Genomic DNA, 14,907 nt, shown 5'->3' with positions numbered 1-14,907 from the left:
CCCGAATATATGAATTAGAAATCCGACCCGACCCGAAATAATAAAAATTATTTTTATTTAATAAAAACAGTGACTTAATCCGACCCGACCCGAATTATATATATTTTCGGGTCGGATCGGTTTTTTTTCACCCTAAACCCGAACCCGACCCGACCCGAATATCACACTTAAAAAAACCCGAACCAACTCGACTCGAATATCACACTTAAAAACCCCGACTCGAACAAAATCAAGTTTCATCCGACCCGACTCGAATATATGAATTAGAAATCCAACTCGACCCGACCCGAAATAATAAAAAATTATTTTTATTTAATAAAAACAGTGACTTAGTCCGAACCGACCTGAATTATATATATTTTCGGGTCGATCCGGTTTTTTTCACCCTAAACCCGAACCCGACCTGAATAACACACTTAAAAAACCCGATCTAACCCGACCAAAATGAATAAGTTACCAAATGATTGATGTTCCATCCATTTTTGGATGAAATTCACTTTTCCTCATTTGATGGAATTGAATTCCATCAGAGATTCCAATTCCCTTGAAAAACTTGAATCAAACATGGAAAAATAGTGGAATTTGATTCTAATTCCACCACTCCAAAGGGATTCCATACAACCAAACGCAATGATGAGAAAATGAATCTAACCGTTAGAGACCTAAATTTCAAATCTCTTTCTTCTCTAATTACGAAAACTCTTTGTACGCTCCTGTCACTGTTTGCAAGTCTCACTTAACTTTGATCTGATCCAGAAGATTTGAGTAATTGTTTAATTTTAATTTTTTCTTCTGATTTCTGATTTGGTAACTTTGAGTTGAAAATGGAAAATAATCGGAGGAAGTGAACTTCCCTTCTAGGAAATTACTTTGATATCCACTTATAAGCTGGATTAAGTTCATCGGTGAGCGAATGCTTCATCTGTTTAGATAATTAGAAAGAACTTTTGATGCTACAACGTGTGCGATTCGCTCAAATGATTTTTTTTTTTTAAATTGCGTTTCGATTTACTTAATTTTCTTACTAATTTAGTAATAGTAGTGAAAATTAGCAAGATTTGGCTTTCTCGCCATTTCGATTTTGCATTGTTTTATATTTTACTTACCTGTCCAGCTGATTTGTATAAACTCTAAAGGATTTTTTATTCTTCAAATCGAAACTAATTTTTCAGCTTCATTAACTTCTAATCTTTTAGCAATTTGGCTTTCTATATGTTTCCGCTTGTTTCCTGATTTATTCATAATTTAGTAAGTCCTCTTAGATTCTAGATTTGCTAATTATTTGTTTATATTTTGCTGATTGTTTCCATTTCCAGTTCGTAATTTCACGGATCATATTTTAGCAGAAAGACAACAATACTTTTGTTGGTTTTTCAAATCTGAAAGACACAAAGGACAATAGAAAAGCTGGCAACTAGAACTCCAGGAACCCCAGGCAACAAGATAGACAAGACACCAGTAACAACACCTGGAGGCCCAAAACCAAAGAAAGAGAAGATCGTCGTTACTGTAAGATTAAGGCCTTTAAGTAAAAGGGAGCAATTGGCCAAAGATCAAGTAGCATGGGAATGCGTTGATGATCACACAATTGTTTCTAAGCATCCTTCTCAAGAACGCTCAGCTCAGCCATCTTCTTTCACATTTGGTAACTTTTCTAAGTATATGTTATTTACATGGTTTTAAGTTTCATGGAAATTTGATGTTTGGGTTTCTTTTTAATGTTTTTTTGCTCAGATAAAGCGTTTGGACCATTATGCGTAAATGAAACAGTTTATGAAGGAGTGAAGAATGTTGCTTTGTCTGCTTTGGGAGGCATAAATGGTATTTCAATTCTGATGACTGTTTATTAATTGTTTGTTTTCCCCTTTATTGAACACTTGAAATTATGTAATTTCTGGTACAGCTACTATATTTGCATATGGCCAAACCAGCAGTGGGAAAACATACAAGATGAGAGGAATAACAGAGAAGGCTGTCAATGACATCTACCAGCATATAATAAATGTGAAATTCAGTTTCCCTTGAAGTCTTAACTATTTTTCTTGTTGCCCCATTTGGAGTTTGGATTTTATATGAGTAGTTGGGTAATTTCCTCAATTGTTTTGTTCTCTATTTGAAATTGCTGAAGACACCAGAGAGAGATTTTACCATTAAAATTTCGGGACTAGAAATTTATAATGAGAATGTTAGAGACCTGTTTAATTCTGAATCTGGCCGTAGTCTCATGCTTCTAGATAATCCGGAGGTAATGGCTGTTATTTAAGCACCTATGCTTTCAATCCTCCTCCAGTCCTTTACAATATTTTTGTCTGTTTAATCTGCTCGCAGAAAGGTATTGTGGTTGAGAAGTTGGTGGAAGAAACAACCAGCAATGATCATCATCTAAGACATCTAATTAGCATTTGTGAAGGTAATTAATGAAGCAATTGATTTGAGTTAGAAGACCTTTTCCCTCTATTAAAAGCGAGTCTAACTGTTTTACTGGCATTTGTTTTAGCTCAAAGACAAGTTGGAGAAACTGCCCTAAATGATTCTAGCTCACGGTCACACCAAATAATAAGGCTGGTATGAATGAGGATTTTTGTTGGTTTTGTTAGTATATTCGATGCCTTATGGAAGCTAATTCATAAATTTCTTTGGCTTACATTGTAGACAATCGAGAGTACTCTGCGTGAAATTTATGGTTGTGTGAGATCATTTGTTGCAAGCCTGGTAAGAGTGATCATATCCCATCTATGACCTGTACAATCCACACTTACTTTACTAGTTGTAGATAGCTGGACAAGTCTTATATAAATATAATAAAAAGATGTATGGATTGTTGTCCTGATGACAATATGTTGGGACCAAACTTGCAGAACTTTGTAGATCTAGCTGGAAGTGAAATAGCTTCACAAATAAATGCTGATGGTGTAAGGCTCGGGGAAGGCTGTCATATTAACCTTAGTTTGATGACCCTGATAACTGTAATTAGAAAATTAAGGTCAGAATCTATTCTAGCTATCTTTTTAACAAATAAATATACTTTAAACCCTAAAAACCTTACAAACCCTACAAACCTTAGAAAATCCTAGAAACCCTAGAAACCCTACAAATCCTACGAACCCTAGAAATCCTATAAACCCTAAAAACCCTACAAACCCTACAAATCCTACATACCCTACAAATCTAACAAACTCTATAAACCTACCAATCCTAAAAACCCTATAAATACTACAAATCCTAGAAACCTTAGGATATAGGGTTTAGGTTTGGATTTAAAAAAAATATATAATGATAGAATTAGCTCTTAATGTTTGTTTAAATGGTCACTTTGACCCTTATTCTTTTCTTTGAGAACATTTTAGTACATAAACATTTTAATTTTTGGTCATGGGATCGAGTCCTATGGTGGGCAATTCATAATTCAGAGGTCTCTCACGGAAGTTGCTCTCAACCTAGTGTTTGGGGCAGTCTACTATCCTACCTCCCCCTTATCCATTACATATGGGAATAAGGGTTAACTAATTTTTTAAAACAATACATGTTGATTGGCATTTTCATATTTGTTTAATTGATAACATGTAACATGTAACATGTCACGTTATATTATAAAAAATGATGATGTGACATCTATCACATAATTTAAAATGATGATCTGACATGTATCACATAATTTAAAATGATGATGTGACATATATCACATAATTCAAAATGATGATGTAACATGTGTTATTTTATTAATTAAACACATGTAAAAATGTCATGTTAGTAATATGTGTTGATCGTTAGTCAATTAACGGTTCCATCCAACAAAGGTTATTTTGACAAAAAAATAGAATATTTGACTAAAATGCTCCGAAATAAAAGAATAATGATCAAAATAACAATTTAAACAAATATTAAAAATAACTTTATTATTGTATTTTTTTAAAATTTTCTATTTTCCACTTTTATTATATTCTGAAAAGATCATGAATCTTCGTATTGAAGAGAAACTCCGTTCGTATTATTCCATCTTTAATATTTAGAATCAAGATTTTGAAGTACATACACTTTGAATATTCTCATTCTATTTTTAAATATTTGATATTTAAATTATTTTTATTAATTAATAGTTTGTATCTTATATAAATTTTAAATCCATACAGCCGCATCTTAATTATTATTTTTAATTTATATTCATAGCATATAATTGTATTGTGTTTTTAAAATTGGTAGTTCTAATTTAGTGTAATATATATATTGCTACTTGTAATTTGACTTTGGATAAATGGCACTTAATTTATCATGTTACACTTCAACTTTGGAAAGAGGTTTTTCTTCAACACGTGTACACCAGACATCAAGTGGTTCACAAACTAATTGAAAGAGAGGTGTAACTTTAACAAAAACGCAAGAAGAACCACTCGTAGGTCTCCGTTTGGAATTTGAAATCCAAAGAGACGTTATAAGCTTTTTAAATTTACCTCCTTTTAATAATATTTTTTTATTTTAAAAATCGAAATCCCATCTTTACTCTTGAACTACAAATACTCTCTCTCTCTCTCTCTCCCTTTCTCAAATTCAAAGGATGAGCCTTTCCACTTTTGTTTTTCTCAATAAATCTCAACTTTCAGCTTCAAAGTATATACAAGTTGAACCCAGAAAATTTCAGCTTCAGTTAAGCTGATCTTATTCATTGGTTTCAATGTAAGTGTTTTTGGTTCGGTTAAAGATTTGGGTTTTTGTTTATGGGGTGTTTTGTTGATTTTATGATGCTTTTTTCTTATCATTTTTTGAATTGTTTACATTGGGTGTGTTTGGTAGCTGAGAAAATTCGGGAAAGGGGGTATGACTTTAAGAATTTTGATTGTAGTGTTCTTCATGCAGCTTCAATGAAATTTAATTGCTTAGTTCATTATACAGGAAATATATCGTTTGATTTACTGACTTTAGGATCTGAGGTAATTATTATAGTGAAATGAGTGAATGCAATTAATCTTACATGTTTTAATCCCCCCATTACTGTAGAAACTTAAATGATTAATGCTAGAATGTGTGGAATGTAGGTTTTAATCAGCATAGTTTTGATATTGTACCCGGAATGTGTGGAATCAAGGATTTAGAGATGGTTTGTGTTTTCATTTAATGTTCTTCGGTTTTCAAGTTTGTTTCGACAAATTTTGGTTGTTTGAATTTCTGCATCGTGTCTTCAAGTGATGTGAAATGAAGACTGGTATACATCATTTCTCGGTGTTAAACTTGATGCATATTTTGGACATCTTGAAGTCGAATTACTAATGCACATCGGATCTTTTATTTGTTTAATCGAATATGTTCTCGACTTTCGAATAGTGGAGTTTATAGAAAAAGGAATTATCTCACAAATTCAAGTATTTTAAACATCTTACAGTGGTTTAGAATCTTGTAGGAGCTTATATTGTAGTGTCTGATTGTGTTATAAATTCAATACATGGTAACTGAACAGTTCATTGTGTTTAACAACTACAGGCGAATTTGATCGGTGGACTTCGGTTTGTATTTCTCCTATAAGTCGAGTTCTCGGGGTTTTGCCTTAGTACGATGGGTGTCAACAAAGAAGGTTCAACGAATAGAGGAGGTTATGTAGGTGGATTCTTTCAGCTACTCGACTGGACTGCAAAATCGCGGAAGAAGTTATTCTCAAGCAAGTCGGATTTTCCAGGTATAACTGCCTTCCCGGAGCATTGTCACATGCATATTCAAGGGAAAATTATGTTCATGTACCATAATAGTTTACATCATATGTCATTTCTGATCGGTTTTTGTCTTCAAAATTTTAAGAGTGTTTGAAACAGGGAAAGAGAAGTGATGGGAACGTACCGATGACACGTATTCATCTGGTGAGACCATAGCAATCTGAGATGATTTCGGGGTGATGGTTATATGAAACTGCTTTTACAATTGTTATTGTGATTATTGCAGAATGATGAGGATGAAACGGGAGCCAGGATGAGTTTCAAAGGAAGTAGTGATTATAGTTGTGCTTCAATATAACTACCTCGAGTTATCACTATAGCAGTTTCGTTAAGATCAAGGTAAAGCTTTCACTGTGAGTTTGCTGCTCGCCTCTCTTCTCTTCATCGATGGTACGATGACCATAAGCTTTGTGGCAACTAAACTCTGTCTGTGCCACTCGCTTGGATTGGATAAGAGAGCTTTTCGCTCGGTTCGCCGATACAAAGTCTCACTGCGCTTGGGACTTTCATTGAATCAATCTCGGTATGTCAGCATTCTCATCGCAGGGTGAGCCAACTTCATTTTTACATTTCCCAGCCTTATATTCTTTCAATTTCAATTGCTTAAGCATGGCATCCACTGGAGATTTACGGTCGGGACATAATGGTGATGATATTAAGAAATCTTGACGCACGCAGCATGGCACTATCTCTCCTTGTTTCACGTGCTTGGCATTCTGTTGCTTCCAGTGATAGCCTGTGGAGCTACAAGGTTTGCTTCCAATTTTCCCCTCGAATTTTGATTGGGTTTTTGTTTTATGTTTTGGGTATTTAGTTATGTTGTTGAATTCGCCATGTTTATTGAGGTACTTAAATTCAGCCTTCGGTTTCCATTTCCTTTTAATCTCAATTGCTGTTTCCCCCATCGTCTCTTATCTTGAGTCTGTATTTTGGATTTTGCTTAAGTTATGTCCGAATTTTGCTTAAGTTTTTCATGTAATTAGATATTCCTTGGACAGTCGCATCTCCATGCTCATGTCTGGAACTATGTTGGCAAATTGAAGAGTGATGACTTGAGTTTCGTTGTGAAAATATATTCAGTTCAAGGTTTTGTCTTTTTTTACTTTTTAGTTTCTTTACTGTTTGATTATCTTATCGATTGCTTCTTAACTCTTGAAAAACTATGAAGTCTTTTCTTTTGTGTTCTTTCAGTTCATTCAACGATAACATTTGTGTGCTTTTGGCATGTTGTTTTAGGGGTAATTTCGGAATACAGGATAAAGTTAACGGAAACTTTTTCTATATATATATATATATAAATCAAAAGCTGTGAAAAAATGGGGTTAAAAAAACAAAACTCAAACTCTCTCTGCAGCAAGTAAAGTAGAGAGTGGAAAAGCCTTTGGTGAGCAGCAAAGTTCCTATTTTTCCCTTCTTTTTTTGTTGACATTCAATCTAAAGCTTTGATCTTGAGTGGATTTTCTGCTGTTTTTACTCTGGTTTGAGCTTAAAGATCGATTCTTTTATTTATTTTGTGAATGCCCATTTGAACATTTAACATAAAGTTCTGGTTTTGAGTGAAATTTTCACCTACTAGAGTTTCAAAGGCAAAAAAGCCAAAAAGTAGGAAATTTTAAGGTATGGCAGAACCAAAACCTGAAGAAATAAACCACCCACTAATGGACCAACTTCAAGGCCTAGAGTACTGCATTGACTCAAATCCTTCTTGGGGTGAGCATTTTTCTTCTTTTTCCCCCCTAAACTTTTCCAATATTGATTTGGGTAAGTATGATGCAGTGAGTTATTTGAAGTATTTGGATACACTTAGAGTGTCAGAGAGTTTTCGATCCGTTTGGATATTTGCAGAGTCCAGTTATAAGATCTTTTATTATGTAAAAAAATGAGTTTATCTGTTTGCAAGGTCTGAAGAAACCAAAATTAATAAGCCTAGTAAGAACGTGTCTGGCGAAAAGAGGAAATTGAAAGAGGATGACAATAACAATGATGCAGATCAGTTGAATTCATTCTTCTGTCTTCAATCTGGGAAGATACTCTTCTTTCCTGTTCTCTTTGATTTTTTTGCAGGTAGGTAGGATGGCAGGGCAATTTGGAAAGCCAAGGTCAGACCCATTTGAGATTAAAGACGGAGTTAAGTTACCGAGTTATCGAGGAGATAATATGAATGGCGATGCTTTTGATGAGAAATCTAGAGTTCCTGACCCTCAAAGATTGATTAGAGCTTATCTTCAATCTGTTGGTAAAATACATGTAGTGCAGTGAAGATTTCAGCATTGATCCCATGTGTACACACTGTCCTAATTTAGCTTCAAACGGGTAAGACACTTGTGATTACGTATGTTCAATATAATAGTTTGGTTCTCTTATTTCAGTAGCTTCTATGCTTCTCAATAATGCCTTAGTTATTTAGTTGTATCTTGTGTTGCAATTTCCCATAGTTAAATAACATTCTGGTATAACAGATACTTATTTGTGGTATAAGCCTTTATCTTTCTAGCTTAAATAACATTATGTTTCATGAACATCTAATTAAGTGTCGGAGGCTATGCAACTTGGAATCGAAATGAGACTCACATTCTCGTGTCAAAATTAGTGTAGAACACAAAAATCAAACTTGAGTACTTTAAGAAAAAAATAAGTGTCACGTTACGTCATAGGGGATTTTAATCAACCACCTTGTTTCCTTCAATGTTCTTTTCACTTTTTATCTGACTTGCATATCATGTGATTGTCCGGGTTGCTTCTGATCTTATCAGGGAACTGAAAATGAAGTATAAGAATCAGAGTGCTACAAAATTTATTGTTTCATGTCATGTTACCGGTATGACCCCTTCGGAAGAAGAGTTAAGCAATCTTGTTTCCACCCTGAGAGCTACGGGAGCCTATATTTTCAAAGCAGTTGTGAATGTAACTGATATTACCGAGATAGCAAGGATTTTTCATCTGCTTTATCACTGCCAAGTAAGAAATTCAAACTCTATGGTCTTTTGCTTTGAACATGTTTGGAGCAGCTATATGGATTGTCGCTAATTTTGTGGCCTTTCCCTTCGAACATGTTCAGAGGTATAACAGTGTTAAATTCTATTTACCTGCAGGTTTCAGTAATTGCATACTCTGTAGAGGAAAGGGGTCACATAAGCCAACTGTTGTGCCCAAAATTTGGTGGCTTTTTAGCCTATGGGTCCATCTATGGATATTCAATCCCCGGCATCCCTTATTTACAGTGTTAACCACACTTATGATCTTGACTGTGTGAATTCAGAAGCTAAAGTTTTTGGACTTTTTTTCTAAACCTGTTAGCCATAGCAAAGGCCCTTGACTGCATAATCCTACCCTCAGACATGAGAACTTCAATGGAGTTTATGTCCCATTATTTGTTGATAATCTCAAGGAGCTTTTCAGCACCTATTCCAGTACTGATTTTACCGGTTTTAGGTATGTCATTCAACTTCATTCTCGTAGGTGATAGAATTTTATCTTTGGTATATCACATCAGGTTAGTTTCTTTTTAGCCATTCAATCACATGTTAGTCAGTGTTTATTCTCCGAAATGTAACTTCGTCTTTTTGTCATTTCCATGAAATGCAATGTCGGGTTTCCATACAAGGAACCTGTTGTTGAGTTCTGTGATGAAGTTCATCCACTTGCAGAGGTTGACTATGATCATACAATTTAGAGATTATAATTTCCCGTTTATTTGTTAAAAGCCCCTTTATTTTTGTGCCATATTCCATTTTTGATGTATTTTTCATAATTTATAAGTTCAAGATCTAATTTTTCATCAGCGGGAAAAGGTAAAAAAGAACATTACACATACAGATGCAGGTTTTCAATTATGCGTATTATGCAACATTTTCTTGCAAAATTGGTCGAAAGTGCATTTTAGTTTTGAAGTGAATGTTCATCTATCTCTGATCTAAAACTCATATTTTACCACCCGACATTGCATCATCAGAGAGCACATTTTGTGATGGGAAACCAGAACTAAAGGAGTATAATGCTCAAAACAGTATATATAGATGCATATCATTGTTTCTTATACAGGCGATTCTACAACTTCTCTTTTATATATTTCTGTGATGTTTCAGTTTCATAATTTGTTTTATTGTTTCATGCATATGCAAGAGACATTTAACGATGTAATGAAGTTTTCTTTACACGCATCAGCAGTCTATAGTTGTTGTCAATAATATTATACGGAGGCCTTGTGATGGGAAGCTGATCGGTTATAATACCGATTGCGAAGCTGCAAGGAGGTGCTGGAAGAGCATTGGCATTTGGTGCAAACAGTCAAGGGGCTGTAAACAAATTAAATTGAAACTTTACTTTTAAAATAAAGGAGTTAAAATTACAAGGAATATAGATAATAAATCTGCAACATATATAGAGAAATATAATAGAATAATTTGACACTATCTTTTTTTATAAATTATAAATCTAATTTTAATTCTACTTAGAGAAAAGAGAAAGAGAGACTCTAGAGGGAAAATACTCTTGGTGGATATATAATTTATGATCTGAGAAAATATGAGAGAATAAAGATAAATAACTTTCTCAATCGATTGAACATGCTTGCTCTTTTATTATATTTTCTCATTTCCTTCTAAATTTTATAAAAATGAACACCTAAATATGAGTTTTGAATCTAATTTTCAAAATTTGTTTGATATTTTTATTAAAATTAAGTGCAAAAAGTAATTACAATGTTTGATAAATATTAATGTTAAAATGATGATATTAATTTATTTAGGTAATTCACAACAATTTCCTCCTGGACAAAAATGGGGGTTATATCGTAAATTTCTAATAAACTAGGATTGACTTATTTTAAAACCAATATGACACAATCAATCAAACAAATTATTGAACCTATCTTTTGAGAGACTAAACCTAAAATTGAGGTTCTAATATTAATCCTAATAAATTTTACATTTTATTAAAAATCCCTAATAATTCCCTACATAGAAATCTCTGCATATAGATTGAAAATGTAAGACCCAGCTAAATTTAAAAAGAGGAAACATGAATAGAAATGATACACAAAAGTCAATAATAGCAAGCTACGAGAAGGAATAAATTCAAATGAGTTAATTCTTAAACTAAGGCAACACTACTCCGATACCCTAGTTCTAAGCCTTCATACATTTCAATGACAGAAACATGTATAAAGTAAAAGTCATGGAAAGTACTACAAAGACATTAAAAAGAAGACAGAGATGTTACACCCTATGGCTGTGAACCGCACTACTCGACTACCCTGGTCTTAAGTCTCCATACTTTCCTATCAGAGGTCATGTCCTCGGTAAGGGCTAATTCCTTCAAATCAGATTTCAAGTAGTCTTCCCACTTCCGTCTTGGTCGTCCTCTCCTTCTGACACCGTCGACTGTAATCAACTCTACCCTCCTGAACGCATCCGACGGTTGTCGCCTAAGGAAATGTCCAAACCACCGTAGTCTTCCCTCCCTCAATTTTTCGGATACAAGCACCACCCCCAAGTACATCCTAATAGCAGAGTTAGGTGTCATGTCCCACAGATCCTACCACATGTCCATCGCGAAGCATTCTCATTTCTGCGGCCTCCATCCTCCTTACGTGATCCTTCTTGATTGCCCAACATTCTGATCCATACAGTAGCGCTGGTCTTATTGCCATTCTATAAAATTTTCCCTTTAGTTTTAGAGGCACATTCTTGTCACACAAAACTCCAGTAGCAGCCCTCCACTTTAGTCATCCCGCCTTTATACAGTGTGTAACGTCTTCATCTACACCCCATCTTTATGTATCATAGACCCTAGGTACTTGAAACATCATTGAGGGGATAATGTGTCCTTCTATGCATACTTCTACATCTCATCGTTTTGGTTTCCACTGAAGTTTGAACATACATAATTTATCTTTTCAATATTGATCCTTAGACCTTTTTCTTTCATAGCAGTCTTCCAGGTAGCAAGTCTACTATTCAGCTCAGTTTTTGTTTCAGCAATTAGGACAATGTCGTCAGCGAAAAGCATACACCATGGAACACCGTCTGGTGTCGCACAATAGATGTCGTCCATAATCAAGACGAAGATGTAAGGGCTAAGAGCCGACCCCTGGTGGAGTCTGATTTCCACTGGGAATGCCTTGGTGTCGCCAACTGTAATCCTGATGGTAGTAGTAGATCTACAGTACATATCACGAATCGCCCGGATATAAGCAGTTGGGATCCGTCTCGTTTCCAAGGTCTTCCAGATCGTATCGCGGGGAAAGCTATCATACGTATTCTCAAGGTCAATGAACGCCATGTGAAGATCACTATTTTTTCCCTATATTTCTCCATAAGCCGTCGAAGTAGATGAATCGCCTCCGTAGTAGACCTGCCTGGCATAAAGCAAATTGGTTTTCTAAAACCCTAGTAACCTGTCTCAACCTAGCCTCTATTACCCTTTCCCATAGCTTCATGGTATGGCTGAGTAGTTTAATACCTCTGTAGTTGCCACAACGTTGGGGATCTCTTTTATTCTTATAGATTAGTATCACCGTAGACTCTCTCCACTCCTCTGGCATCTTGGCAGTCTCTAAAATAATATTAAAGATGTTGTTGGTCAACCACTTAACTCCCTATTCTCCTAGGGTCAACCACACAGTGATAGGAATTTGATCTGGACCAACAGCTTTGTCTCTCCCCATCTTTCTAAGATAGGAATTTCAATATAGTAGAATGGAAAATTCTACAATGCACATCGCATACTGAAACATACCATTAATGCGACACACCGATGCACGACACTAATTAAATCATCCTTGTTAAATAAAAATATAAAAATCTAACGATATATCCATAATTAACACTTTCTTACTATCTAGTTTAAAATTTAATAGGAATATAATTAAATTATGTTATTTTATTAAAAACTATACTTATTTTAGGATTTTTTATTTTTAGGATTGAAACACTTATTTTATATAAATTTACATATTCATGTCAACAATAACCATCAAAACCAACCGTTGACGACCTTATCATCAAACAATGTATTAAGTCCATCAACGAAAAATAATATATCAGTTTTAAATATATGTGAAATGAGGTAGTAACAATTATAACAAAATAGAAAATCAGGTAATACTCACAAGAAGATTTAAAAGGAGTCTTTTTGCTGTCTGGGTGTCTGCAGAAGGTGAAAAGAGACTGTTGTGGCTTTGGTGAGCTCTCATCTGAACCAGGTATAAAATCATTGGCACATTCAATTTCACCTTGAAAGAGCAATACATTACCTATACCTATTTCATATAATCTGCGCAAACATCATGTCCAACGGTTCTGGGAATAATATCACTAACATTTACAACTACAAAAAGCACATATCACGACAAGTTTACAAGTAAAATCATACTTATCAAATATCTCATCTCCACTAAAATCTCGTACAAAATGAAGTGCTTTATTGAATTCAATCCCTTGCACCCCATTTAGGTCATGGTCATTCCCAACCAAAAACCAAAACCCTAAATCAAACACCTTAAACACAAAACTAAAAACACTAAACTTTAACCCTTAAACCCTAAAACTAAAAACACTAAACCTTAAACCCTAAACTAAAAACCCAAAACCTAAAACTAAAAAAAGGTATTGATGATCAAGCAAAATGGTGATGATCAAGTGGAGAGGTATTGTGCAAGACTGGTGGTCAAAGGATATGCTCAAAAAGAAGGTATTGATTTCAATGAAATCTTCTCATGTAGTTCGACTAACAATAGTTCGAGTAGTGTTGGCAATGTGTGCTACATTGAATTTACATCTAGAGCAGCTAGATATTAAAACAACTTTTCTTCATGGAAATCTTGAAGAAGAGATTTATATGCTCCAGCCTGAAGGTTTTGAAGAAAAATAAAAGAACTTGGTTTGCAGGTTGAACAAATCTCTATACGATCTAAAGCAGGCGCCTAGGTGTTAGTATAAGAGATTTGATTCCTTCATTATGTGCCTTGGATACAACAAACTTAATGCAGACCCTTGTGCTTATTTCAAGAGGTCTGGTGATAAACGATTTTGTTATATTTTTGTTGTATGTGGATGTCATATTGGTTACAGGACCCAACAAAGATCATATTGAAGAATTGAAGGCACAACTGGCTAGGCAATTTGAAATGAAGGACTTGGGATCAACAAACAAGATTCTATGGATGCAAATTCACCGAGACAGAAGTAATAGGAAGATTTGTCCTTCACAAAAGAATTATTTGAAGAAGATCTTGTCACGATTCAGCATGCAAGATTGTAAGCCAATTTATACCCCTCTTCTTATTAACTTCAAATTATCCTCCAGTATGAGTCCTAGTAGTGAAGAAAAGAGGATAAAGATGTCTCGAGTACTGTATGCATCGGCAGTGGGAAGTTTAATGTTCGCTATGATATGCACAAGACCAGACATTGCACAAGCAGTGGGAGTGGTTAGTCGATACATGGCGAATCCAGGCAAAGAGCATTGGAATACAGTAAAGAGGATCCTGAGATACATCAAAGTGACCTCAAATATTGCATTATGTTACGGAGGATCAAACTTACTAATCAATGGGTATGTAGATTCTGACTATGCAGGGGATTTGGATAAAAGCAAATCTACTACAAAATATGTGTTCAAAATTGATGGTGGAGCTGTAAGCTAGGTTTTAAAATTACAGTCAATTGTGGCTACGTCAACAACAGAAGTAGAATATGTAGCAGCTACACAAGCCAGTAAAGAAGCAATTTGGTTGAAGATGCCATTAGAGGAGCTTGGGCACAATCAAGAGTATGTCTCTCTCTTTTGTGATAGTCAAAGCGTCTTGCATCTAGCAAGAAATCTAACATTTCATTTAAGGACAAAGCACATACGAGTTTAGTACTATTTCATTCATGAAAAGGTGGAAGAAAAGACAATAGATATGCAGAATTCCATACCAAAGACAACATAGCAGATTTCATGACGAATATGATCAACGCTGATAAATTCACCTGGTGTCGATCCTCCTGTGGCCTGTCAGAGACGTAAACAACATGGAGGTACAAGATAGAAAGAATGGTGTGAAGATATGATTGTTCCAATCAAATCTTCAAGTGGGAGATTGTTGACTAGCACCGAAATGTGCCTAAATTAATGCACCGAAAGATGCATGTCCCCTTTTGTTGAAAATATAAAATGGGATAATTCAATTTAGTCACTAAATTTTAGGGTATTTACAAATTAG

At 34.7% G+C, this 14,907-nt stretch overlaps 1 protein-coding gene and 2 long non-coding RNA genes across 3 annotated transcripts; all 3 read left to right on the top strand.

Annotated features, from left to right (window-relative positions):
* Positions 1 to 1,754: 1,754 nt before the first annotated feature.
* Positions 1,755 to 2,217, top strand: LOC120183732. The gene is made up of 3 exons (XR_005521960.1): positions 1,755 to 1,821; positions 1,904 to 2,004; positions 2,129 to 2,217. It is a non-coding gene; the product is annotated as an uncharacterized LOC120183732 (long non-coding RNA).
* A 106-nt stretch (positions 2,218 to 2,323) lies between these two features.
* LOC120183733 lies at positions 2,324 to 2,684 on the top strand. The gene is made up of 3 exons (XR_005521961.1): positions 2,324 to 2,410; positions 2,498 to 2,565; positions 2,653 to 2,684. It is a non-coding gene; the product is annotated as an uncharacterized LOC120183733 (long non-coding RNA).
* Positions 2,685 to 8,349: 5,665 nt separating this feature from the next.
* On the top strand, positions 8,350 to 9,125 carry LOC120183712 (bifunctional 3-dehydroquinate dehydratase/shikimate dehydrogenase, chloroplastic-like). Its single transcript, XM_039188360.1, has 2 exons — positions 8,350 to 8,657; positions 8,792 to 9,125. Exons 1-2 carry the CDS (start codon positions 8,463 to 8,465, stop codon positions 8,924 to 8,926), a joined length of 330 nt encoding a protein of 109 aa, XP_039044291.1. The 5' UTR covers positions 8,350 to 8,462; the 3' UTR covers positions 8,927 to 9,125.
* The last annotated feature ends 5,782 nt before the right edge of the window (positions 9,126 to 14,907 follow it).

The sequence above is a fragment of the Hibiscus syriacus genome, unplaced genomic scaffold (assembly GCF_006381635.1).
Source record: "Hibiscus syriacus cultivar Baekdansim isolate YM2019G1 unplaced genomic scaffold, ASM638163v2 tig00112801_pilon, whole genome shotgun sequence".
NCBI classification, from domain to species: Eukaryota; Viridiplantae; Streptophyta; class Magnoliopsida; order Malvales; family Malvaceae; genus Hibiscus; species Hibiscus syriacus.
Note: the sequence above shows the minus strand (reverse complement) of the source record. Positions and strands in the feature narration are given on the sequence as shown.